Consider the following 26569-nt stretch of genomic DNA (forward strand, 5'->3'; position numbering starts at 1 on the left):
TTCTGAGATCGGTTGTTGATCGGCTTCACCTTCAGGGCATTTGGAATTTTCATGCCGTACAGCGATTCACTTCCCGTACAGCGATTCCCATTCAAAGCGCTTGCCCTCTCTCAAAAGAGATCGGAGATTGATGTGGCAGAGGATTTCTGCGCCAGACTATCCGGCCAACTCACAACTCACCAACATTCAATCACCTTCGAGCAGCTGTCCGCCAGCACGTGATCACCGGTTGGATCTACCATTCTCAGTCCACGAACTTAAGGCAGCATTAGCTTTGTGTAGCCGCACATCAGCGCCAGGACCTGACGGAATTTCCTACCGAGCTCTGTGTCACCTGGGGGAGCGAGCGAGAGGAGTTCTCCTCGAGGTGTACAATGAATCTTGGAGAAATGGCACGCTACCAACAACCTGGAAGACAAGTCGCCTTGTTCCACTGCTGAAGCCTGGCAAATCGCCGTTGGAGCTCTCATCCTATCGCCCGATCGCTTTGGCGAGCTGTGTGGGCAAAGTAATGGAGAGGATGGTCCTAGGACGTCTGGAGTGGTACCTGGAGTACCACAACACCTACCCAGATGCCATGGCGGGCTTCCGACGCGGTCGATCATCGATCGATAACGTCATCGACCTGGTCACCTACATTCAACATGAGAAATGCCGTAAGCGTCTCTGCGCTTCTTTATTCCTCGACGTTAAAGGGGCGTATGACAACGTTACGCATGAAGCCGTCGTCTCTGCTCTCGCAGAGGTAAGAGTGGGTGGTCGGATGTTTCAATGGATACGGAGCTATCTATCTATGCGATCCTTCTTTGTAAGCACCGAGGGAGGCCATACTTTTCTACATTACAGCTACCGCGGCGTCCCCCAGGGCGGTGTACTTAGCCCTGTGTTATTTAACCTAACACTAATTGCTCTCCATGAGCACGTGCCAACCACAGTCAGGCTATCAATGTACGCCGATAACATTTGCATATGGACGTCTGCAGTAACACGCCTACAGTTGAGAGCGAGAATTCAGAGAGCCGCCACACAAACTGTTATCTACCTCCTTAATCGAGGCCTGGAAATTTCCTCAGAGAAATGCGCACTAGTGCCATTTACGCGCAAACCATGGCCAATTACAGTGTAATGATAAATGGCCAAATAATACGACGGGTCCGATCGCACAAGTTCCTAGGTGTCATAATCGACAGGGACTTGTCATGGAGCCCACACGTATCATACGTGAAAAAAAGGTTGACAGGCATCTGTCACCTGCTCAAGTTTTTCGCTGGCAAGACCTGGGGAATGTCGCCCAGTGCCATGTTGCAGCTGTACAGCGTGCTTTTTCTAGGATTTCTGCGATACAGCTTGCCAGCAATAAGTAACACAGGTAAAACAAATGTACGCACAATACAAAGTCTTCAGGGTCAAGTGCTCCGGATCTGTCTAGGCCTGCCTCAGAATGCTTCAACAGTGGCTAAGATAGCAATCGCTGGAGACCACCTTGTCAGGACCCACATTGAAATTGAAGTACTCAGGACACATATAAGGCATCTGGCCAGGACTCACCGTCACCACCTGGCTTCCCTAACAACGGACAGACCACACACATTTTTCAGCCAGACGATAACCGCATATAATGAATCATTGCCAGCTTGTTTCACCCCGGCTGCGAGACCTTCGATTCCTCCATGGTGCCTCGCTCAGCCAAAAATCAACCTCGCTATACCTGGTATCTCGAAAAAAGCTGATCTATCATCGCCAGCCCTTAGACAGCTCACGCTACTACATTTGTACGAGAACTACCGTGATTCTACGCATATTTACACTGATGGATCTGTCCTTCCAAGCAGCTCCGCGGCGGCAGTCGTCATACCAGCGAAAGCTACAACAATCAAATTTAAGACGACTCACGCCACAACATTGACGGCAGCAGAGCTCGCAGCGCTCTTTACTGCCCTTCAACACATTGGTGATGAACCACCACACAAATGGACAATATTCTGCGATTCGAAGGCGGCACTGCAGTCTCTACTGTCACCATTACGACGCGGACCACACGAACAGCTAATATTCCATATTACAGATATGTTACAACATACAAGTGATGCAGGCCACGAAATAACCTTTCAGTGGCTTCGAAGTCATTACGGGATTATCGGCAATGAACGGGCGGATCACGCTGCCCGCTCAGCCCATACTGAGGAGCGCCACGTCCCAGTTCCTCTTTCTAGAACTGACGCAGCACGGAAGCTCCGCCTATTTGCTCGGCAGTGCACCGCGTCGCAATGGAATGAGCCACATTTAAGAAACACGCGACTATACTCACTTGATCCCACACTAAGTCTTCGAGCGCCATCACAGCTTCGCCGTAGAGACGCCACGCTTTTATATCGACTTTGGTTGGGCGTTGCCATTACTAAAGCTTATGCATTCCGCATAGGGATGACCGACAGCCCCACCTGTGACCACTGCGGCCTTGAAGAATCAATTGGCCATATCTTGTGTGCCTGCCCGCAGTACAGTTCCCAGAGGGCATGCCTTCGCCACGAACTTGACCAACTGGATGACCAACCGCTATCCGAAAAAATAATTCTACAACATCGAAAGCACCTACCGTCACAGAAGAAGGCCGTGCAAGCGCTATTGCGCCTTTTACGATCTACCGGCCTGTGTGAGCGACTTTAACTGGAACGCCTTTTGTGTGTGCGCCTCCATGTGTGCGTGTCTTTTTTTCCCCTTTTTTTAAGCGTTTTCCTCTGCCATCTTTCTAACCCCTATCCCCCATCCCCAGTGCAGGGTAGCAAACCGGAGACTCATATCTAGTTAACCTCCCTGCCTTTCCTCTTCATTCTCTCTCTCTATAACTAAGCAAGTACGGTGCGCGAACCGCACACCATGTCGCACAATTTATGTTAGAGCTCATTGGCCAGGAAGTCCTACCATATAAGAAATGGGGCCCGACAGCGATGGTTGGAGACAGCGCACATGTGAAAACACGCTACGCTAACGCTTGTAGTTCTCTACATGTCGACTACGGCAATTAAATGCGCAGCATCCTCAGCAGCACTAAATATCAAAACGAACGACTCTTCAACAGCACGATTTTCTAAGTAGTGCACAGGATTAAGTTTGCAGGTAGGCTGTACACTGGCCTGAAGCAGCCGGAGTGTCTAATGGTTTCTCTTGAGGTAACCGTGCATCACTTACCAGCTTTGATACGCTGTGCTGACTGTTGCACCTCGAAGTACTTTACCTGTTTCTATTAGAATCACAATTTCCATTCGCACACATACTTTTTTGACAGGTTTTTGATCGGAAACGCTTCGAACATGTGCGAATAAGTTCTTAATCCTGAGAACATGGCCCCTCTGAAGACAGAAAAGCACTTATCAGTGTTCCGTGTATTCGGTTCTCGCATTGTATCTGTCATCTAAAATTGAATTGTTCCAAACTATGGACTCTCCCTTTATTACGCGTGGAGACAAATGCCAGTAAAATCGAGGGATAGATGTAGACGTCAACACAAACAAGCCGGTGAACTCTTGCTTTACTGAGCAAGTCTATAGAACAATTGTCCCGCATTTTCTTCCGGGCCGAGTTCTCGTTCTCTCACCTTGTAAACACGTCGAATTGCTCTGAGGATTGTTAGACACGGGGCCGTTTCCTGAGCCTGCTTCGAGTTCACCAGACCACATCGAATCGCGCCACACCCAAGTAAGGAGCGCAGATGCACATCTACCCCGTTCCCGAGGCGCGGCACGTGCAAACGAGTTGGCGTCCCCCACCTCGTGTGCCGCAGGTGGAGCTATTCACTGCTTGACTCTTCCCGAAAGGGTAGCGAGAGGTGGGCACGGTTCCAGGTAACGTGAGTACCGAGCAAACCTGCTTTGCAGCACTGAAACGTGGCGCCCATCCGCCTTTGTGACGGCGCTTGCAAGTCGGGAAGGCAATACTGCAGAGAGATGTAAGCCCTCGGGCAATTGGGGCCCAAGGAGCGACCCTGTGCGCCGTGTGTCCGATTGGCCGATTGGCCGAACGTGACGTGACTTCGAGACACCGAAGGGCTTAAACGCCAGAGACCGGGAACATTCCTAGAGCATTCCTTCATTTATTTCTTTCGAGCTTCTTGCCACGGGCCGCAGCGTCCGAGTTGCTGCCGGCCCGTAATGAGCTTTATGACAATTAATTTCTTGGTACTCTCACTGTAATTAATGTAAATAAACCTCCAGTTTTCATCTCAAAGTCCTCCTCAACCTCGGCCAACTCCCGCGCCCAACGGCAAAGTCCAAATATCTGGGGGACAGCAATTGGGATTGTCCTCCAGATCCAACAACTGGCGGCAGCGCTAGGGATGAACCTTCGTCCAGAGAGATCCAACAGGATGAGCGGCAAGCTTTTGAAGAGTTAGGTTGAGTACACAACGAAAAAAACGCACACATTCATTCCGAAGTTGCAATGATAATGAGACAACCAGCAGGAAAACATGTATAGACTCCGGCACTGCTTAACGAAGGAAAGAAACGAAAAAAATAAATACATCGAAAAAAAAACGAGAAATTACAGCGGGCATTTGGAAGCCCGAAAATTGCATGCACGGCGTTAATCCTCTTCCCCGTGCCGTATTCGCGCCTTGACTTCGTGTGCGCTCGGCGACGCACCTTTTGCTAGCTCCGCCCACCTGCGGTTCTGTTGAAGTTTGCGAACGTGTGGCTTTCGGAAAAACCATTCACGCGAACTGGCAGTTAAGCCTGTTTCACATGCAAGCGATTGAGAGAACAGCGGCGCGGCGCTGCGAAGCTTTTCGCGAGGCTTCGTTTCACATGCATTGCCGCCGCGCGTTTTCCGCCGCAGCGAATAGCAATGTTGCTGGCAAAAAACACGGGACTTTCAGCCAGTTGCGGTAGTTTGCGACTACCAACATAAGCATTGCTTTGTCACTGTCTCTCAAATTTTTATTTTATGAATATACATCCTGCGCTTAGCAATTAACAATTCGTTGAAAAGCTCTCTGGGCATGCTGCCCGTACCCCGTGTAGCAAGTAAATAAACATCGTTCTATGCGCAGGCTTTCCCGCACTAGTCCTCCACTGGTCACGTTCGGAAGCGATGCTGCCGCTCTGCCGCTGCGATGAAATTCCAACTTTTCCGAACCTCGCCGCTCCCGCCGCTAGTGCCGCCGCCGCCGCTCGAAACAGATTTCAGCGGCGCGGCGGCGGGATTCGCGAGCATTTTCGCTTGCATGTGAAACAGGCTTTAGTTGCACGTAGCTATAGGCTGCCGCTCGATAACGGCTTGGTTGTAGGAGCGAAAACCTGTCGCGGCTTCGATACACGGAAACGCTCGTTATAGACGAGACGGGATTCGACTGTTCGATCTAGGTGTCCTCGCATCAGCTCTGGACTGGAAACCACGTTAAGTGGGAGATGTTGCAGACGTCAATATTCAGTTAAGTAAAGTTAATTAAGTGCATTTAAAGTACCAGACCATGGGCCACGTTGAACTTGTGAATGCCCTTTATACATAGGATAAAAATAATCTCTATGTGAAATAACCTGCACTACTTTCACCTAACAAACTCGTTAAGAAACCACTATAGGAAACTAAAGGCATAAATTTTCGTGGCAAGGCTTGTCAGACAAGGACCACAGTAGTTCGTTTGGTTATAGATTTTTCTATTCTTTTCATTCCGAATAACATGCAAAGGACGTATAAGTCTGAATGAGCACATTAGGACAGGTTTTTAGGAAAGCGAATGCATTCACATTTTATTCATCTCAATTGCGATTGATGCAATACTCATGTCGTCGTCTTTCATGGGTTGTTTGACGAAATACGATAGTTTTTTTATTAGCGATCACTTACAACTTAAGCAAAACTATATGAAAGCATTTCCTGGCGTTATTGAAGTTGAACTTATGTAGGAAACTTCGAGTATGAAGCCCTGCACTTCACAAGTCGCGTCGGTATACCCTAGAATGAAACTAGAACTTGTGCTGGCAACGCCATTGATGAAGCCATGCTATATGCACATAATGTATAAAGATGGGTTGAGTGGATCAACAGAGGTCTCGCGTCCATAACTTTGCGACGACGCCCTAAAGCCAATGTCTGGAAGACTTAACTCGGGGAACATAGAAAAAAAAGCCTCATGTGCCTAGATTCCCTCCCAAGAATTGTTTGTGACTGGCCGGCGAGCACGCTACCATCTCGTTCGCCGTCACAACCAACCGGCGCCCGCTGTTAAAAACCATTGTGAAACATAGGTACGACTTCGTCAAATTGTGGGATAGCTATATCTGAAAAGGAGAATGCAAAACAGCACCTAACCTTAGTAAATTGCTCGCAAAAATGCCACAGTGATAAAAAAGTGTATAATTTTCTCAAAGGTGTATAAAAATCTCAAAAGTGTATCTAAATATCTGAAAAGTGTCTAAGTTTCTCAGACCTGTGCTCCATTTTATGGCCCACCGGTGAGGCTTTCGTATCAACCAGCTCGAGTCGAGTCTCAGTGCACTAGTGCCGCAAACCTGGATTTGGCTTGCGGCACTAGCGAACCAGCTGATTCGAATGCTACCGCCGTAAATGTGCTGCAAGTGAACAGAATTCTTGAACGACGATATTGCTTATGTGTGTGTGTGTGTGCGTGCGTGCGTGCGTGCGTGCGTGCTGCGTGCGTGCGTGTGTGTGTGTGTGTGTGTGTGTGTGTGTGTGTGTGTACATCCCTCCTCCCAATCTTTTTATTTGTATCTAGCGGAATTGATTGTCCCCGCAAGTGCACTAACCGGATGGTAATGGTGGCCTAGTGACCGCCTGTGCCTTCTCTGTTTCCTTCCTCCCCCACTCCCTCCGCCAACACAACCACGTTCCCGCTGCTAAGACTATTCTAGTTGGAAAGATATATACGCAAGGATATTTAGGGTGTTTTGTTGATATTCCGTGTCATGTTTGGGGCACGTGCGCTTACACCAATAACGCCACGCATACGTTTCTTTTTCTCAATTGGTATTTACGCATGCCTACACGATTTGAGCAGTTTTATGCGGAAAATATCCGGCTGTATGGCTCAAGTACTAGTTCAAATGGATGATGCTGACCTTCAGTGAGACACTGGAGATATTAGCCTGGCTGACTGCCTAGCATGATATGCCAGGTGCTCGGGGAAGATTATGATACGTGCACAACGTTCCCGCAAGCACATAAGTGGTACGTAAAACCTAAAACACCCACGTACATAGTGAAACTAATCCCAAAACTTCGTTAATGACTGTAGGCCTTTAATAAGCCAGCAGCGCTTTCGTAGCGGTTTGTGCTTCGCCACGGGCCTATAATGTCCCGCGTCTTTGAGCTAGAGTGCCGCTGCAAGTGTAGTGCACGCGTGACTGCTGCGAATAGTTGCGAGAGAAAGGATCTGAGACTAAGCTGTGTACTCACGCTCGCACTTGAGGTCCGGGCCGAACCACTGGGCGGAGCCATTGTAGAAGATGCACTTGGCCACGTCGAAGCCCTTGGCGTCGTAGCCCGGAAAGCAGGTGTAGCGCACGGTCGAGTTGATCACGAAGTCCCGGGCGCCGTCGCTCGCGTTGGTGCGCGAGTGTGGCACGCCCGGCGGGCTGCTGCACGATGCTGCGTACACGTAGGGAAATGAAGGATTATAGCGACGAGACTATAGGCTTTGCAAGAGGCGGCACCGCGCTCCGAGTGGCTAACCTCCTTACCTCCCGACTAGTGTTACTGATATCAAGCGGTATACGCGACATGGAGAATTACGCCACACCAGGGCGACAGGTTCTTTCGCATCAGCTCTAACAAGTCTCAGTTTCGTCACAGCATTGCGTTCTTCTGCAGACGCTTGCGCCTGTGGCTGACGGTGTTAGACTCACGTGTTATGTGCTGCGCAGTTGAGGTAAGGATTAGGGGAGGGATCGTTTTTTTATTCATTTCGACATTCTTCATTGAACAAATTCGAAGACACAAGAAGCTCATCTCACGTGGCGCAGCTGTGGAGATGACACAGGTACGTTCACAAGCTCGGAGCACATATACAGGGTGTTTCAGCGAACACTTTCGAAAATTCTTAAAGGTTGCATGTGGCAGATAGCGGAATTGTATATCATGAGGTGGTCTACTTGAAGCGGCGGAAACTACTTGCACGAAAAATTGAAATGCATAATCAACTAATTAACAAAGATTCCATAATTAACAATTTAACTAATTATCCTAATACCCATATTGCAACATACAAATTCTAGCCGTGAAGTTCGCAAGGGTGATTCACTATGAACGAATTCTCAGGATGACACCAGTTTTGAGATATTAACTCTCAAACTTTCGAAATGCATTAGCGTACCAGTTACTTCTGTGCTTGAATTCATACAACAACGTTTTGTTAAGAAAGTAACTGCGGATGTCTTAATTAACTGTGCCTCAATTAACTTCGCTTTCATTAACACCAAAGGTTGTAGGTTCTACTCCCTCCAAAGGTCTACGGTTCGTAGCCTTTTTGTACCTTTCTTGTCGACGCGTTTTTGCTCAAGGACTGATGAGACAATAAGGCTTTCACCTTAATAAAAAGGTGCGATAATATATCTCCCTCCCTCAGCGCAGTCACAGGAAGCTCTCAAGCTTCTCCAGTTACCGGTGGGCTCGACGTCATCTTCAGAAATTCAAGGCAAACACGTAGACTACTTGCGATCAAGAGGTCATACTTGTTTCCTGAGCGTGATACTCCATGGGCTATCGGCAATAATTAAATATCCTGGACCTGGACCTGATCTCACTAAACAGATATTAAGCTTTAGCAGGCTATCCAAAGAGCTTTCCCAGTGTAATCCAGCTATCTGCATCAGATTCTGGACAACACCGTTCACTTTCGTTTTAAAATGTTCGTTCTATGTGCCTATCCTTTGAATACCGAGCGCGCACAATCGCGCTGCACGGGAAGACAGATTATTTCGTTAGCGTGCTTCTCTACAAATGCATAGATGTGGATAATTAAAGGCAGAAACGGGGCCCCTATTATCACATAGCCGGATCTGAGTATATGACGCTGTCTTTCCGGCGGCGCAACGACTAGGCATCATAGAGGACATCTTTAATTGAACCCAACCGAAATTTAATTACGCAGGCTAACTCAATAAGAAAGGTCGCAAGCTTTTCAACGTGCACACAGAAGCATGATATTTTTTTAAAAGCAATTACTTCATTAAAGGACAGAATTAGAAGGCAAATACCCGCTTCCTGTGTATACAAACATTGTGTAAATAAAAGGAGCCCGCTTGAGCTCTTCGATAATTGAGCCCCCGTCGGTCAAACAGGACTGCTTTGGGCCCTTGGTTTGGGCAAATATTTGGCACAAAGGAAATTTAAGTCTTCAAACAAACGCAAAGCTGACTTTTTCTTTAAGTTTTTCATCGACCAACATGCCTTAGTTGCCGTGTGACCGTTCTTTTTTTCTGCGCCTAAGTCTCGGAGAGTCCATAATCCATAATAAAAAATGAGGACGGGTAAATTAGAGGGAAGTCGGCACGGAGGGCCGCCGCAATTCACAGCATTTAAAAGAGAGCCTGCCATTGTTCAGATATTACGGAGACAAGTTGTCGCCTTTATCCGGTTCGATTCCGAATCTTGGTGCTGAAAGAGCACTGGGCGCCTTGCCCGCATGATGATCGACGCTGTTAATAAGCACATCGGGTCACTGCGCTGGGAAACACTTCCGACGTTTTTTGCGCGCCCAGTTTTCGAATCGAACCGGATTAAAGCGAAATAATGTCTCGTAATATCTGAACAATGGCAGGCCCTCTCTTAATATCACATAACTTTCTACGGTTTCCCGCGCCCACATCTTTGCAATATCGCCAAACGCAACGTTGGTCATAAAGCCAGTAATTAATAGGTCACTTACCCAATTTAGTTAATCAATGAGCAAACTGTGTTCGCTACTCGTTGATCTGATTAATTTCCACGGTCCGTAGAGGACGAGCAGCCAAGAATAAATCCGCTTAGCGGTTATTTTTCTTTAGAAAAGTTTGTAGCCAATAAACATATCAGCAAGCTTATGTTCAGAATGACAAATTAGCGCTGCAACAACTATCAGGCACGTTGCAGCTTAGTAAGGCAGGAATAAACCAGCTCTGCGATAAACAATATGATAAACGTCTTGAATTTTTTCAACAACTGGCGGAAGAATCTTGACAAACAGAGGTCTAATGCACTTGAGAACAAATCAACAGTAACTGCGTGGCATATGTCGTAGCTCTTCATTTGTTGTTTTAACAAAGGCCTGTCTTTCTGGGGAATATTTATTTATCTATTTCTTTATTCAAGTACCCTAAAAGCTCAAAAGGCATTACATAGGGGGGACACGACCATGAATAAAACAGGCTTGTACAACTTCTAAACATACACAACTAAGCATAACAACAAAGCAAATCAATACAGCGAGAATTGAATTGCAAGAAAACTGTAATGTGAAATCTGATCAATAAACGTTCAACTATTAAATATAACAGCAGTTCTTTTTTTCGGAAGCACTTCAGGCATGATTTACAAGTGTGTCGCAACCAGAAACACATGCGATGCCGTATACAGCGATACAGCTATGCATACACCATTTTACAGTCTCAATGGCCGACGGCTTGACCATGAATGGGCCGTTAAAGGCACGCACTAGAACAACTGAAGGCAGCTTAGGCACGGTGTATACTTACACGAGCTGTAAAGGCCAGGCCACAACAACAAATTTCCAACGAATTTCCGGCGTAGTGAAGGTCGGCATGAACGCACGACGAGTTTAATTGGCTTCTATAAATCACAAGATTTATTGAACTCTGGCGAGTTCCAAGCGTGGCGCTTATTCTCCAGACTCCGGCTGCTATAAAAGCGCCGTGCAGGTCGTCACCGTAATGCAGCCGCTTATCACAGCTCTTTTACATACTGTAAAGGTTTTTTCTTCGCGCCTGTGCTGCATGCTTACGCAGAAGCAGCCCACATACCAGTCTCTTATCTGCGCCTTTTTGTGAAATTTCGCTTGAAATAGTACGTGACCCCAGTAAGGTATGGAACCCGGTGACACCTCGATTACATATCTGAATGACATTCTTGGACTTTGAGGATCATCATCAGAATTCATAACTTGCCTTCACTGCCATGGGGCATTTCTCTTCCATGTGATCCTCGGCCTTCACCACACCTCTGCGTTCCCGTTACCCCTACTCCCCCTGTGCAGAGCAGTAGCACGCTAGAGTGCGTTAGCTCAGGCCGACCTCTCTGCCTTCCTTTAAGTTCTCTCTCTCTCTCTCTCAGAAATTCCGGATGCTAGCGAGATACAGCTCACACTTTTACGTAAATATTGGAAAAAGCAAACACCCGTTTTCACTTTTAGAAGCTTCCCAGTATCTTATAGTTTTGTTTGGTCTACACACGATATCCAGACATCACGTGCGCCGTGCCCGAGACTATGGAATGGCTTTTTAAAAAAATTATTTTGCCTCTTGCTGCGCGGGTTATCTCCACCGTAGGCGTTGATATTTGGCATTTACGAACTACGGCGCTGAAAGAGCTTGACCCGGCGTCTGTCACGTTGTTCTTTAGAGTGCCCTAAATACACTTGCCGACACCAGCTGGCGCGCGCGCAGGAAATGCTCAATTAAATTATGGGGTTTTAGGTGCCAAAACCACTTTCTGATTGCGAGGCACGCCGTAGTGGAGGACTCCGGAAATTTCGACCACCTGGGGTTCTTTAACGTGCGCCTAAATCTAAGTACACGGGTGTTTTCGCATTTCGCCCCCATCGAAATGCAGCCGCCGTGGCCGGGATTCAATACTGCGACCTCGTGCACAGCAGCCCAACACGATAGCCGGAAATGTGCAAGAGGCAATTGGAATATATGTGGAAGAAAAGTAGGGAAATGACAAAAAACGGAGGCGTACAGAAACAAAGTTCACAATAGGGGGTAAGAAAATTTGGTTATGGGAATTCATCGTGAGTTTTTTTTCTTCTTTAACCTAGCTAGGGCATTAGGCAGTATAATAGCAAGAGTTTAGTGGCGCAATCCACCTCCCCGTTCCAAAGGGGACGCTCATAACATCCATCCATCCATGCGCCCGAAATACATTATTGGTGCTTCTGGCTCAAAAACCGAACAAGAGGGCTCCTTCGTCTTTTGTTTATCTGTTGTGCGAAAGGAATATAGATAGGTTTTGCAATTTACAATAAGAAGTCAAAAAAACCTTCTGGTTTCGCAAAGGAGTGAGCGAAAGCAAAAAGAGGGAAGGTAGGGAGGTCAACCAGACGAGTCTCCGGTTTGCTACCTTACACCGGGCCGAAAGGAAAGGGTAAATAGAAAGAGGGGAAGAGGGAGTATTGCGCCTTTCCCACGCAGTAGGATTCTAGGGAAACAATAATCGGTCAATGAAGCCGCTGCACTTCAAGAAATGCAGTAGCGCACTATTAGCTTTCTGCCCCGGTGACGGATGTGTCCTTGCAAAACATAGAAGGCGAAAAAGAGAATGACCGAGTGTTGTAACACACTAATACTGCTTTCTACACTGCAGAAAATACTTTTGGCATACAAGTAATCACACTTTTCTAATAAAATCAGCACGTGGATGACACTGCAGACCATATGTGTGACGTTCACGCATGCGGAGCTATACTTGTTTATGAACGACTCAATGAACTTAGTACGCATTTCAAGCTGAGTGGCGCAGAAAGCGCACTTATTTTCACAGTATAGTGTCGACCGGAAGTGCTCTGGGGCCTCAGACAAACGGCTACCACGTCACCTGCGGCAATGCTTCGCTACATAGCTCATCAAGCTAGTGCGATAACACTGAAAGAACTGCACATCATGCTCAAAAGAAATGGCAACAGGCAGTTGTGCTGAAACCTAACGTGCTACAGCTGCACGTGTTCGTGCATCGTGGGTAAAAGGCGTAGCACTCACGTTGCTTCTTGCACTCGGGCGCTCGGCCGCTCCAGCGACCGTCTCCCTGGCACATGCGCTCCTTGGGGCCGGACATCCAGAAATTCTCGGCGCACTCGTAGTAGACGCGCGCCCCGAAGTAGTCGCCGCTCACCCGGAACTGGCCGTTCTCCAGGGGCTCTAGCTCGTCGCAGTTTAAATCTGCAAATTGTAAGAACGGGGGGAAGAGCGCTCGAGTCGGGTAGCTGCTCGTCAGCTGCCAGCACGGTTTTCGCTGCCGCTCAGAGCAACGTCCCGGGAGAGGGTTAATTAATGCCACCTTTCAGTGCCCACGAAGTCGTGCGAGAAATAAAAAAAAAAATGTCTGGAGAACATTAAGCATTCAGTGTTCTCTGATCGCTTCATTTGCTCTTCCGCTCGCTCTCTCTCCCCCCCCCCCTCCCCGTGTGCTGATGAATACATCATTGCTCGTCGTTCGCTTCTATACAAGAAATAAATGACGCTATTGAACCAGGCTTCGTGATAGCAGTGCGATACTGTATATAAGAGGAAGAAGCGGCCATACTCACGAAAATAGCAACCTTATTTTATAGCAAAGTTCGTTCTTTCGTGCCGGTGGCCTCTTTTCTCCTTATACCTTGTATCCTAGCTAGTGGTAGCGAAGCTGTTGGACGAAAAGAAAAGATAGTAAGAAATCACGGTACAGGATACAATTATATGATCTACTGTGTTCAGTCATCACATGTCTGACAATGGAATACAGTATGTCTTAAAATCGTACTTTGCACCGTGTTTTTTTTTTAATCTCTCCTTTTTTGTTGTTGTTGAAGAGCTTGGCTAACGCTAGCTGGGACATCCTATACTAAATATATGTAAGCATTTAGAAGGAATGGACGAACGCGGGAATGTCTACTTTCTCCCATGTGTTTCGGTTGGAGTCCGGACTTCGACACAAACGCACATACACGAGCACAATATTATATATATATATATATATATATGGTGTCCCAACTATCATGCACCAAGATTTAAAAATATGCAGATGCCACGTAGCTGTACAGAACAATTGTAATGTTGTTTGCCGTCGCTTGGAGGAACTCAGATTATTTTTTGTATTTCGCCCAAAACTTGTAAAACAACATGAGAACTCCCGATAGAATTTTCTCCTGCTCAATACGTGCGGCATAAAAGTGCTTTTGCGAGCGTTAAAGAAGCCCGCGAACACACGCAAAGTGCCTAGAGCGGCCTGTCGCGCGGCATTCGGTTGTTATCGGTTCTCAATAACCTTATCGGGCTTAATACGACCCTTATAAGTCCTTATCGGTGCTTATTAACCTTATCATAATTGCCCCGACCAATATAGGCCCTTATCTCTCTTAATCTGATCATGTCCGATAAGGTGGATAAGGACAGACAAGGGTTAATAAGAAGCGGCTCGATTCCGATAAGGTTGATAGCGTCTGATAAATGTTGATAAGGCTCGGATCGAGTCCGACAAGGTTGATAACAACCGATAAGGATTCATAAGGGTCAGATCTAGCCAGATAAGGTTGATATACCGACCCATAAGGGTTGATAAGGGTTTATACTGGTCGGCTCAAGTCTCATAACACTGATAATGACACCGGGATGCGTAGGGTGCAGTCGTGTCGTGGAAGCTCGGGCGGAATACGGAGTTGTAAATTAGGGTCCAGGGTATGAAGGCGTGCACTTGTGAAATCGGATGAATTCCACGGAGCTAACGTCAGGTCATTGCAAGTACGGCAAGTTTTTTCGTTGCGTCGGCTCTCGAAAGAAGAATGGTCACGTGGTTGACGCCGTCATGGGCAGATCGGGCAGCTGCGTCTGCTCGATCATTGCCGTGTATGCCACAGTGACTAGGTAGCCACTGATACAAGATATCGTGTCCTTCGTCAACTATGCGATGGTGTACTTCTCTGATCTCTGCGACGAGCTGTTCATGTGATCCATGGCGCAGTTCTGAGAGTACACTCTGTAGGGCTGCCTTGGAATCACAGAAGACTGACCATGCATGGGGTGGCTCCTCCTGAATGAAATGAAGAGCCGCAGGCAAGGCTACCAGTTCAGCAGCTGTCGTTGATGAATCATGTGATATTTTTAGCTGTATTTTGACGGATCTTGTTGGTATCACCACAGAAGCAGCTGAACTTGCCGATGTGACTGAGCCGTCGATGTAAACGTGTACGCGGCCACTGTGCACCTCATGTAAAACCTTTAATGTGGCCTGCTTCAGGGCAAACGACGGCATGTTAGCCTTCTTCGTGATTCCTGGGATGGTGAGGCGTATTTCAGGTCTGTGCAGACACCATAAAGGTGAGGATGGTCTTGCTGCTGGCATGTAGTTCGATGGCAATGAGGTACGATTGGCAACAATTATACGACTGATAGTTGCGTGTGGCCTTTCTGCGGGTAGAGCTGCAAGATGGTGCGAAGGTAGTCGGGCAACATGTCGAATATGTGCCCTGAGAGCGTCGGTTACCAAGTACGTTGATATTGGGTGATCTCGAGCTATGACAATCGTTGCCGCTGTAGACGCACACCTCGGAAGACCAAGACACGTCCTTAGAGCGTGAGCTTGTAGTCCCTGGAGTACACGCAGGTTTGTTTTGCAGGTGCTACCAAGCACAGGCAAGTATCTTGCGAAAGCCAGTATCTTGCGAAACCGAGGAACAAGGCGTTATAAAGCTGCAGCATTGACCGCACCGAAGTGCCCCATGACTTTCCGCCGAGAAATTTGAGGAGATGTATTATTGTCAATAATCTCTTCTTCAGGTATGAAACATGCGGGCTCCATGATAGGTCGCGGTCAATAATTACGCCTAAAAAGCGGTGTTTCCGTGCATTTGCTACTGCTTGCCCATTGACCTGTACAGTGTAACGCTTCATTTCCTTCCGAGTGAAAGTAACAAGGCAGCATTTCTCTGAAGACAGCTCTAAGTTCTGTTTTCGCAAGAACAGTGATGTTAGCGTAGCTGCCTTTTGTAGCCGTGCTCGTGCCTGCAGTCGTGTTACAGCAGACGCCCAAATGCAGATGTCGTCGGCATAGATTAATACCTGAACTGTGCTGGGCAAGCATCGGACTAGGCCAACGAGCACTAGGTTGAATAGCGTCGGGCTCAACACTCCGCCTTGCGGTACTCCACGGCACGTTTGGTGTTGAGTCGTGGCGCCATCCTCGATCATCACGAAGAAATGCCTGTCGGTCAAATAACTGCACAGCCACTGAAAAGTGCGGCCACCGATTCCGGCTTCAATTAGAGCCTCTAAAATGGCATAATGTGCTATATTGTCATAGGCGCCTTTTATGTCAAGGAATAATGCTGCATACTTAACGCATACTTAACTCCCAAAGGAGTTTCTGCGTGAATTCTTTTTGCGAATGTTATGACATCGAACGCGACGTTCTTCGGAATGTGGTAAACCGAATAGATAACAGACCATTTTCAGAAACAAATATTCTTGGTATATGGCGCCATGTGCAGCAGGCTTACAAAGCAACGCGGACATTGCTGCGGTTCATGAAATCGACTGGCATCGATCGATTTTAGGCATGAAGTGATGGACAACCGCACGTGTTCGCATTGATAGTACCTCTTTCCCTCTCTTTACTTTCTTTATTTTCATTAACTAACACCCTCCCCCCGCGTACGTTAGCAAACCGGACGCGCGTGTGTTTGACCTCCATATATTTCCGTCCTTCTTTTCCTTCTCCCCCTTTAATATCAAATTAAAATATCTTAAAAGTGTTTCCCAACCGTCGTACTTACTAAGTGTGATAATTTTACACGCAAGAAGCATGTGGTAGAGTTTCTACAACTTAGACAATGTGTTTCACTGCTCTTTTAACTGATGTCGCAGAAAAAAAAAGAAGAAAGAAAGTGCCCTGAAGTATATTGGTCATAAGTCATGGTAGAACGAATTTTACCACGAAGAAAGCACGAAGAGGCGGCTCAATTTCATTTAAGAAAATAACTTGAGCAGGCTGTGACAATTAGAGGAAATATATTTAGTATTCTGCGGCTAGATTCATTCCTCTAGATGTTCATAAGTGCAAAATGATACGGCTTATGGTGATGTGCTTTTGCACAATTATGCGGAAGAGGAGACACGTAGGCCTAATCCGCTTAAATTGATACTGCATGGCCAATGCAAGAAGGTCTCGATACCTTAATATCTCCCTTTTTTTTTTCGTCATTGTGCCCTTCTTACAGTCGTACAAAACAACCGACTGGAAATATTAAATAAATCAAGGCAAAATACTGTTAAAGGAGTGTATGAACATCGAAAGGGCTGCCACATACACAGCTCGCAGTTAATTATACCTAATAGTCTCGCCGACTAAGCCGTAATTTATGCTGAAGACAACAGCTATTTTGCTAAAGTGCGAACTAGACATTGGAACATCGCAGGACGCTCTCCAATTGTAACACCCTCCCCCAACCCCTATCGCTATATGACGAACGAAAAGAAGAAGAAAGAACAACCAGCCTTTCCTTCACTTTTTAAAGGAATTCCGCTTGCACTATCGTGGTAGGAAACTCATAAATCCGCCCAAGAGAATAGTTTAGGAATATTATCTAAAATAGTCTTACTTTTTAAAGAATGGCATACCTAGCGCAGTACAATCAAACACTCGCTCAAAAAAAAAAAAATATCGCATTGGAGGTGGCGAAGAGGTGCCCAAAGACCCATGCGGTCTATTACAGGAAAAAACAGAACAAATGCTCAGAGCTGCTAAATTGTGCTTTATTTTCTGTGTTCTACCTTTTTCTTGCACTACCTCCTTCTGGCACTGTTTTGGAGCGACGGTTTTCATTACCACTTTCCCTTCTTCCACACAGAGTGAGCGATTGAACGTGATGCGAAAAAGTGAGAAAAATATCGGAAAGGAAATAGCCCACAAGGTGCACACGTGTGCACAAGCCCTCTCAATGGCCATGCATATACGCACACATTGAAGAAAAGGAACGCTTTCCCGAGCGAGCAATACGAGAACATGGACAACGATGGAACGAAGCCCGGATAAGCAAGCAGAATGGAACGCAAGCAATAACTTGTTTTCCAGAATTCTTATTCTGCCGAACCTATGAGAAATTCCTTTTGTATAGAGCTAGAAAACGACTTCAGAAGTTAGTGGCTGTTCTTCTAACACCCGGTGGATGGAAAATTAGAAACCATACGGCCATTCGAATAAGACCCCTCCACCTATGGTTTCCTCGCCTTTCATTTCTACTAGGTAGTTTTGCAATCATTTCAGACAGACCATGGGCACCATACATTCTATAGGCTCGGCAGACTTCGAACTAAGGAATAAACAAGGAAGCCCTTGGTAACCATAAAACAAAGAAGAAGAAAGAAATGCTCTGGGGAAGGTGCACAAGAAGCAAGCGGAGCAACACCACAAATCAAGAAGCGCGAAGTGTAGACACATACAGCAGCACTCATTGCCCAGTAGAAGATGTATGTTCCTGCATTATCGTACCTGCTTTTTTTCTGTATAAGCCATGTTCCTATCCTTTCGTTCTAGCCCTAGTTTTGAGCGGGAACGCCATTACTAGCGCCAGAGCTGCTTATACTGCTCCTTGCTTTTGCTCTCAGATAGCAAGCACGCAGAAAGTTAAGTGAAATGAATGCACAAAAAACGAGTGTCTTTATTCTTTTTTATTATCCGGAGGGACAGGGACAAAATGTACTACACGGAAATCATGGACAGCGGCAGAAGAATTTTGACCATGTCGAGGAATGCGTAAAGTATGGGATATTCCCCAGAGGTGCGGGCGGGAGGGCGACGGAATGGTAGGAAGAGACATGGCGAGCTAGGAATGCCTTTTTTCTGTTCCCCGCTCTTCACCTATATGTCCCCGATGGTCGTACATGCCGCGTATGAGTACGCAGCGTCTGCTTCGTTTTATGCTTTTGGCGCTTGTTGATGTGCTCCCAAATGACGATGCGAGCCGCTGCGAGTGCTGTTCCGCGCGGTGCTGACCAGAGTCAAAATTCCCATTGTTTAATCAACTCATCAAACGCTGAATGAGAAGTTCAGCGTCCCTGGTTAAAAGCGAAAGTACGCAGGTGACCAAGCAACTTAATTTGCCGACAAACGAGATAGAGAAAAGAATGAACGAAAGGCAGGGAGGTTGACCAAGATTGAGCCCCGTTGGCTACCCTGCACTTGTGAGAGCAAGGAGAGGAAAAGATTAGGAGAAGAAGAGAAACTCAAGAGTTGATGCATGTTGGAGTCAACAACGTAAAGGAATTCTCACCGCTGTGTCGCAGAGGGTGAAAGACACATGCGGGCAAGACACATGATTATCGTTGTGGGACAAAATAAGCCCCAAAGGGTGAACATTTTTTAAATTGGGAAATAGGATGACGCTCTGAGCTTAAAAGACAAATGTTATTAGATTAAATAACATCTTCAACAAGCTGCCCTCTTTGGTCAGTTCTGTCGCTTCCCCATAGGGTACAATAGGCATTAAAATCTCCTTCTGAAACAAAAGGCCTCGCCAACTGGTGTGCTAGATTTTCCAGGCGTCTAGCAGTAAAATGAGTATGGAATGGACTGTACAGTGAACAAATTGTGATGGTTTTATGCGATAGGACGGTGATGGCTATCGCCCCGAAAGAGGTATTGAACATTTCGGGAGGAGCCTGCACGACTACGTGATTCCTCCTAACAAACGGCTAGAGTGTTCAGGGTCCCTTCGCACAACGGTAATACCTTTAATAATTCAGCTATTCTTGGGCCCTAGGTTTGTTTCTTGCAGACTGAATGCCACTGGCGAGATGTTATCTATCATATCTTTGATGTCACCTAAATTATGCATCAGACCTTTACAATTCCAATGAATGATGAAAGCCACTTCCAAACAATTAAAACTGTTTGTTTATGTGTGTGTGAGCTAAAACGTAACAGGTTACGTGTAATGAAAGTATCACTATTCTAATCAAGGGCGGTAACCGTCTAGGTTAATTGTCCCTCTTTCGGCGATGTTATAAGAAGTTTGTCTTTAGCGCGCTCCAGGTAGCGCTGTAATATTGGCGTCGACGACGCCGTGGTTTTCGGATCTACCACCATACCCTTGTCCGAGGCGCTGGAAGATCAAGGACTAGGTGCTGAGACGCGTGTCTCAGGCCTCGGAGTTAGGTTAAGTTCTGGGCCCTGTGAAACAGCTGTCTGTGGGCCCACCTTACATGATGATGGAGCAGCACTGGCCGCTGATGGGGTTACTACTGTGACCCCTGTAGACCCCTGAAACAAATGTGGCGCTGCCCCCCTGCCGCGCCAGATTGGCATAGCTCGTTTGAGGCAAGTCAGAGAGCGTTGCTTCATAGAAAGACATCGTTAATCGTGAATGCGATTATTTCTTTCTTTCGTCCCGAAAGGACAAGATTTCGAATAAGCTGCATGATCTCCTTTGTAGTTTGCGCACTGTGCAGCAGCTTTGTAGTTGTCCGAGAGGTGATCATTGGCACTAGACTTTGCGCATGCTGCTTTCATCATCATCATCATCATCATCATCAGCCTGGTTACGCCCACTGCAGGGCAAAGGCCTCTCCCATATTTCTCCAACAACCCCGGCCATGTACTAATTGTGGCCACGCCGTCCCTGCAAACTTCTTAATCTCATCCGCCCACCTAACTTTCTGCCGCCCCCTGCTACGCTTCCCTTCCCTTGGAATCCATTCCATAACCCTTAATGACCATCGGTTATCTTCCCTCCTCATTACATGTCCTGCCCATGCCCATTTCTTTTTCTTGATTTCAACTAAGATGTCATTAACTCGCGTTTGTTCCCTGACCCAATCTGCTCTTTTCTTATCCCTTAACGTTACACCTATCATTCTTCTTTCCATAGCTCGTTGCGTCGTCCTCAATTTGAGTAGAACTCTTTTCGTAAGCCTCCAGGTTTCTGCCCCGTAGGTGAGTACTGGTAAGACACGGCTGTTATATACTTTTCTCTTAAGGGATAATGGCAACCTGCTGTTCATGATCTGAGAATGCCTGCCAAACGCACCCCAGCAGCCCATTCTTATTCTCCTAATTATTTCCGTCTCATGCTGCTTTGCCTCTACATGATTGTGACGCATGGCCGAACGGCTAGCAATTGAAGCACCACCTTGGATTCAGCATGTATGGCCTGAAGATTCTTTCTTTCTTTCTTTCTTTCTTTCTTTCTTTCTTTCTTTCTTTCTTTCTTTCTTTCTTTCTTTCTTTCTTTCTTTCTTTCTTTCTTTCTTTCTTTCTTTCTTTCTTTCTTTCTTTCTTTCTTTCTTTCTTGTTTCCTCAGACACAGTGTAAGAGGGGGCCGAGGCCAAAGGCGACAGATCACCTGGCAAGAGCCCCGGCCCCCTTGCACAATATACACAGACAAAATACAACAACAAAGTTCAGTCAGACAGACGTCATAGGTCCAGACAGTGGGCAATATTAAAAGGCGACTAGTCACTTCTGGAATATGAAATCATCGCAGCAAATAATTGGTACAAAATATTTATATACGCAACGTAATGTCTGCAACATAAATACTAAGCACAACAATTCAGTTATTAGTCAGCACGTTCAACACCATGATTCATAACCATGGTACTCATCACAAAAATCAAGACACAAAAACCAAGCACAATTTCACAGACGTGTATCAAAATTGCAGTAGCTGAGAAGAGCTTGGCAAGGGAGATAAAGCGCACTTTTTGAGGTAATTTACAGTAATGAAAACATAACGTCGCTGCTCATAAGAAACTTCCTACAGTATTTCTTAAATGTATGTACACCTTTATTAAAGTCTGCCTGCATATCTTTTTTGTTAAGAGCATTGGTTATTTGAAAAGATAATGCTTGCCTTCCATAGTTGGTTCCAACTTGCGGCATTTTTCTTGTTGGGTTTCGGCTACTGTATGAACTTGAGCTGGGCACTGTGGAAATATGTAACTTGTATTTATGGATCCATTGCAATAGCTTAATTTTAAAAGCTTAAGTTGATCTTTACGTACCCTGCATCAAGTGAACTGGGGCGAATACTCGTGCCAAAAGTAAGTATAACATGTTTGGTTGGGATCTGTTGGTTCCTTCGCCTAATTGTTATTCTTTGGATTTTGAATACACCTTGTTCTAGGAACCCCTCGAAGAGTTCTTCGTCGCCCAAGTTTTGGAAGGCTTCCGTAGAGATCATGCTCCTGCTTGTGTTTAGCGATCGGTGTGGAGAGATGGTGATTTTGATGTCACCAATGCTGGTGAGATAGTATAGCATTTGCAGTTGTTCTTTCTGAGTTCAAGCAGAATATCTCGACTTGTCATCTTAGAGGCTTTGTAGACTTCTCCTATTTTTTGTTTGAGGCATTTCGCCACCAAGAAATGGGACAGATATTGCATTTGGGTGGTTCCCTTGTAATGTAAGATATGGTAACGTATGAATGTGCCTGGGTTTACTCGGAATGTGAATTCAGAAGATACTTCGGTGCGGCCCCTTTTCAGAGGCCGATCAGGAAAGGGGAGATGATTCTGCCATAACATCCCTCGAATATCCGAACGGCGGTGGCAGCCACCCACTACCGATCCCAAGTAGGGGACATTACAAGGTTTGGAAGGTACCTGCAGATGCCAGCTGTGCATCGCCGCTATAGCTTTATATGCCCAAGATTGGATATACTACACAAGGTTAACCCTTGCCACCTGAAAATTCAGAAAAGATGAGAAGCGAACAGGAGATAGGAAAGGTGTCAAAGTAAGACAGGGAGAAAAAGGTTGGACAGGGGGTCACAAGAAGGTGACTGCCGATTTCCCCCGGGTTGGTAAGACCGGGAGTGCCGACTACGTGAAGAGAAGGCCAAAGATATGTGTTGCTCCTGCCGAGAAGCCATAATTGACCAAACATCCTGCATTGGATCAACCCCCAGGACCTTCTTTTCCCCGGGCACGGCAAAGCCACCGTCGGCTAGGCGCGGGAAGGTCCAATCCTCGTGTGCTCGGGTCCATGGTATCGCAACACACCAAACGTCTGCTTACGCAAGCCCCTGTGGGGGGTTGATAGCAGTTCGACGTGGATGAATAAGGTGCTAAAGAGCGATAAGGACTAATAAAGGTCGGAGCAATTCTGATAAGGTTGATAAGCGTCGGATCGATTCCGATAAGGTTGATAATGATTGGTGAGGGTTGATAACGATCGGATCGAGTCCGCTAAGGTTGATAACGACTGATAAGAGCTTACAAGAATCGATAAGAATTGAGTCCTATTGAATGAGTTTGGTAAGGGCAGACACGGGTTGATAAGGGTTTGTATTGGTCGGATCTAGATCCAAAACAGATTGCAAGGCCAATAAGACATATATTTAATGAACCGTCCACTGCTTCGTCAATCGCGGTAAACAACACGTCGCGTCTTATGCGTGCAGAGGGGCAAGTGGCACAATGCTGACACATACCTGACTCCAGCAGTGCTTATGCATAATTTTTACCCGCCGTGGTTTCTCAGTGGCTATGGTGTTAAGCTGCTGAGCACGAGGTCGCGGGATGAAATCCCGGCCACGGCGGCCGCATTTCGGTGGGGGCGAAATGCGAAAACACCCATGTACGTAGATTTAGGTGCACGTTAAAGAACCCCAGTTGGTCGACATTTCCGGAGTCCCCCACTACGGCGTGCCTCATAATCAGAAAATGGTTTTGGCACGTAAAACCCCATAATTTTAATGCATAATTTTTCTGTAAAGCATAATCGAAAGCATTCTCATTATAAAGGCAGCAGTGAGATACATCTTAAACGATAAAGAAAAAAGAATGAAGACATGCAGTAGCTATAGTCCATGGGGAATAAAAAAGATGATGCCTCAGATTTAACAAGTGTTGAACAAGTGAGATTATATTTATGTGCGGATACACTGAAAGCAGGGAAACGACAGTGGACGGAGAAAACCGCCGCAAGAAGTGTGATAATGCAAAAGCGGTTACATGGTTGGCGACTCGGTTGTTTCTGTACATGACGCACGCATTTCGTGATTATATAAAACAGACCTAATATGTGCGGAAAACATGGCGCTATTTACCAGCGCTGGTGCAATCGAAGACGAAACAGAAGAACAGGAAAACGACGAAGTGTCGTTTCCTTCATGACAGCTCATATTTATCTCTCTCTGCTGGCGACACGCGAGGCATCGGTAGCACGTGCAACACACGGGGGAAGGTGCTGCGGAACTGGCAGCAAGTGAGCGAGCCGTGCAGCGTGCTAGTGGCCGGGTACCATGTCCGTCGGTGCCGCTTGGGAAATCGTGGCGATTGCACAGGTCGCAGAAGTAGCCACGACGGCAGCCCACCGGCCAACGCCTTCTGGGAAGCACTGGCAGTCAAGATGCGTCCGAGCGTGCATTTGTTGTTCGGTGTCCCGCCGCCACCAGTGCTGCTTTTCGGTTACCATTCTTCTCTTTCCACGATTCTCACTAGCGGCCCATGGGCGCAAAAAAAGCTTCGGCTCTAGCTTTATGAGGAGAGGTGTGCCACTACGTCTTGCACAAGCGCTAAGGAACCCGGCACTAATGTAAACGCATTAAGCGCCTATTCACTCAGCATCGTGCGAGTGGAAGAATGGCCAGACGAAACAAATACTGCGCCGTTTTCTATATATTTTTCGGAAAGCATTATTGACAGCAGAAATGTGGGTACTTCATGTCGTCCTTGACACGACAGCAGGCGCACGCACGCACGCACGTACAGAGTAAGAGAGATAATCATAGAAGAACTTGTATAGAATTATAGAAGATAGATGGCGAATAAATTCTATGAGGACCCGTAAGGCATGCACTGATATATTGCAAAATTTTCCTCAATTGCAGAATAGCTCTCCAAATACAGTTTTGTTCTGCGTGAAAGTTCGCGTAATCATAAAAACCGCGGAATAGAACAGAAAAGAAAGAAACACACACACACACACACACACACACACACATATATATATATATATATATATATATATATATATATATATATATATATATATATATATATATATATATATATTACATGCGGGTCATTCCACGCCAACTGTCCCAACCTTGGCGGTCGACCATCAGCAATTTCTTTGAAAAAAATTTGAGGACTATCTATTTAAAGCAAGAAGTCTTTCTGTAAAACATTCTTGTGAAAAAAAAAATTCAGCACTGCTAGGAACACGTGAAGTTTCTTAGAAAGCTCGAAAGTATGAGTCGTAAAACGCATTGTCAAAAAAGTTCTCTTCTTAAATTAGGCGAGCGCACGATTTTCCCTTGAGAATGAAGATAGTCTTTTCACTTAAAAAAGGTGTTATCGATCTTTACGTTTCCGTGAGTTTCTTATATGGCACTAAATATGCAAAATTTGGTGCATATTGGGAATTTTTTCGCAGAAAGCTAACTTTTACCGAAAGGTTATATTTCAGAGTAACCACTTTCCAGCAAGTTGTACTGTAAGTGATAAATAATTTGGGACGAATATAACGTGAAATGGCCTGTACAGCTGGCGATCAAGTTGCAAAAAGTTAGTTTTAGCCTATGTTTAGTCGTAAATTTAGCATTGAGGTGGTGGGGTAAAAATACGCTTAACAGTGTATTTATTAGAAACAGTCATTGTCTACAAACTGAGAAACTTTTATCAAATTACGTTTTGTTTTAAGCAAGAACAAAAATTTTGAATTTGTGTTATACTGGCCGCTGTGCTTGCACGTGTTCCCCCTTCGTAGGAAAGCGTCCTAGCGGTAAGTAGAACTTGCGCGGACGCAAAACTTCCCGAGTTGATGGAGGAACATCTAGACAAGATAATCAGCTCCTCAAGTTTTTACATGAGTGCTTTATTAGAAATTATTAGCCTAGCCAACAAAAAAAAAAATGCGAGCCCCAATAGAGCGCATTTAACCGGATGTCGCCGTACACCGACGGCCTGCACAGCGTCGTTACGCGGCATCGGAAAGTTACGCCGGTGAGTACAGACTGCAGTTAGGTACACTAAGATTTAGAAATGGGCAAAAACTTTATGAATAAGAAAACAATCTGTTGCTTTATTACGGCAAATATGTAGCAAATATCAGCCAACACAATCGTGTTTTAGCGACCATGTTGGCAATTATGTTAGAGGAGTGATGTCGACTCGACAGTAAATGTTTTGGCATGCTTAAGTCCAAACTACTGAATTTTAAAAAGATGATGGAAAGAAATAAATACGTTTAGTTGCTCGCCCTCTCTGTCTTTCTTGTATTTAAATGTTAAAGTCAGACCGAATGAGGCAGTCCGCTGACTTTTGGGAAGCGCAGGATTTAACATCCAGTCTGCGATAGCTGTAGAAAAAAACGGGAAGGTCCGTTCGAGCTATCAACTGTAATAAGGTTTCGCCTCGAATCAGCGGTTCTGCAGCTCGCCGGAGCAAATGGGCGCGAAGTTTGAACTTGCATTGTTACGAACCGCCGGAAGTGTGTGCTGCCGACGCGCGTCAAAACAAAGCCTACGAAACTTCTGTAGTGGTTTTAGTGAAGAAGACGCGCTCCTGTTTTTTTTTCCGTGGCACCTTGAAGAAGATGACGAAGACCCGCGCCGTGATTGCTTGAGTGTATATGTTGCTGGCTGACACTCTACCTGACAGACCCAAACAGAACTTTCAAGCTTACACACCACACTCTAAAGTCAGC

At 46.1% G+C, this 26569-nt stretch overlaps 1 protein-coding gene across 4 annotated transcripts in view; it reads right to left on the minus strand.

Moving 5' to 3' along the window:
• The window catches only part of Hasp (Hig-anchoring scaffold protein), an 810838-nt gene that overhangs the window by 248594 nt on the left and 535675 nt on the right, over positions 1 to 26569 (minus strand). For all 4 annotated transcript variants that reach the window (XM_065432842.2, XM_065432843.2, XM_070523594.1 and 1 more), the window contains exons 5-6: positions 12927 to 13106; positions 7414 to 7605 (exon numbers count right to left, since the gene is read on the minus strand). In XM_065432842.2, the coding sequence (XP_065288914.1) occupies positions 7414 to 7605; positions 12927 to 13106 (372 nt within the window). The remainder of the gene's footprint in view (positions 1 to 7413; positions 7606 to 12926; positions 13107 to 26569) is intronic.

Source organism: Dermacentor albipictus, chromosome 1 (genome assembly GCF_038994185.2).
Source record: "Dermacentor albipictus isolate Rhodes 1998 colony chromosome 1, USDA_Dalb.pri_finalv2, whole genome shotgun sequence".
Classification (NCBI taxonomy): domain Eukaryota; kingdom Metazoa; phylum Arthropoda; class Arachnida; order Ixodida; family Ixodidae; genus Dermacentor; species Dermacentor albipictus.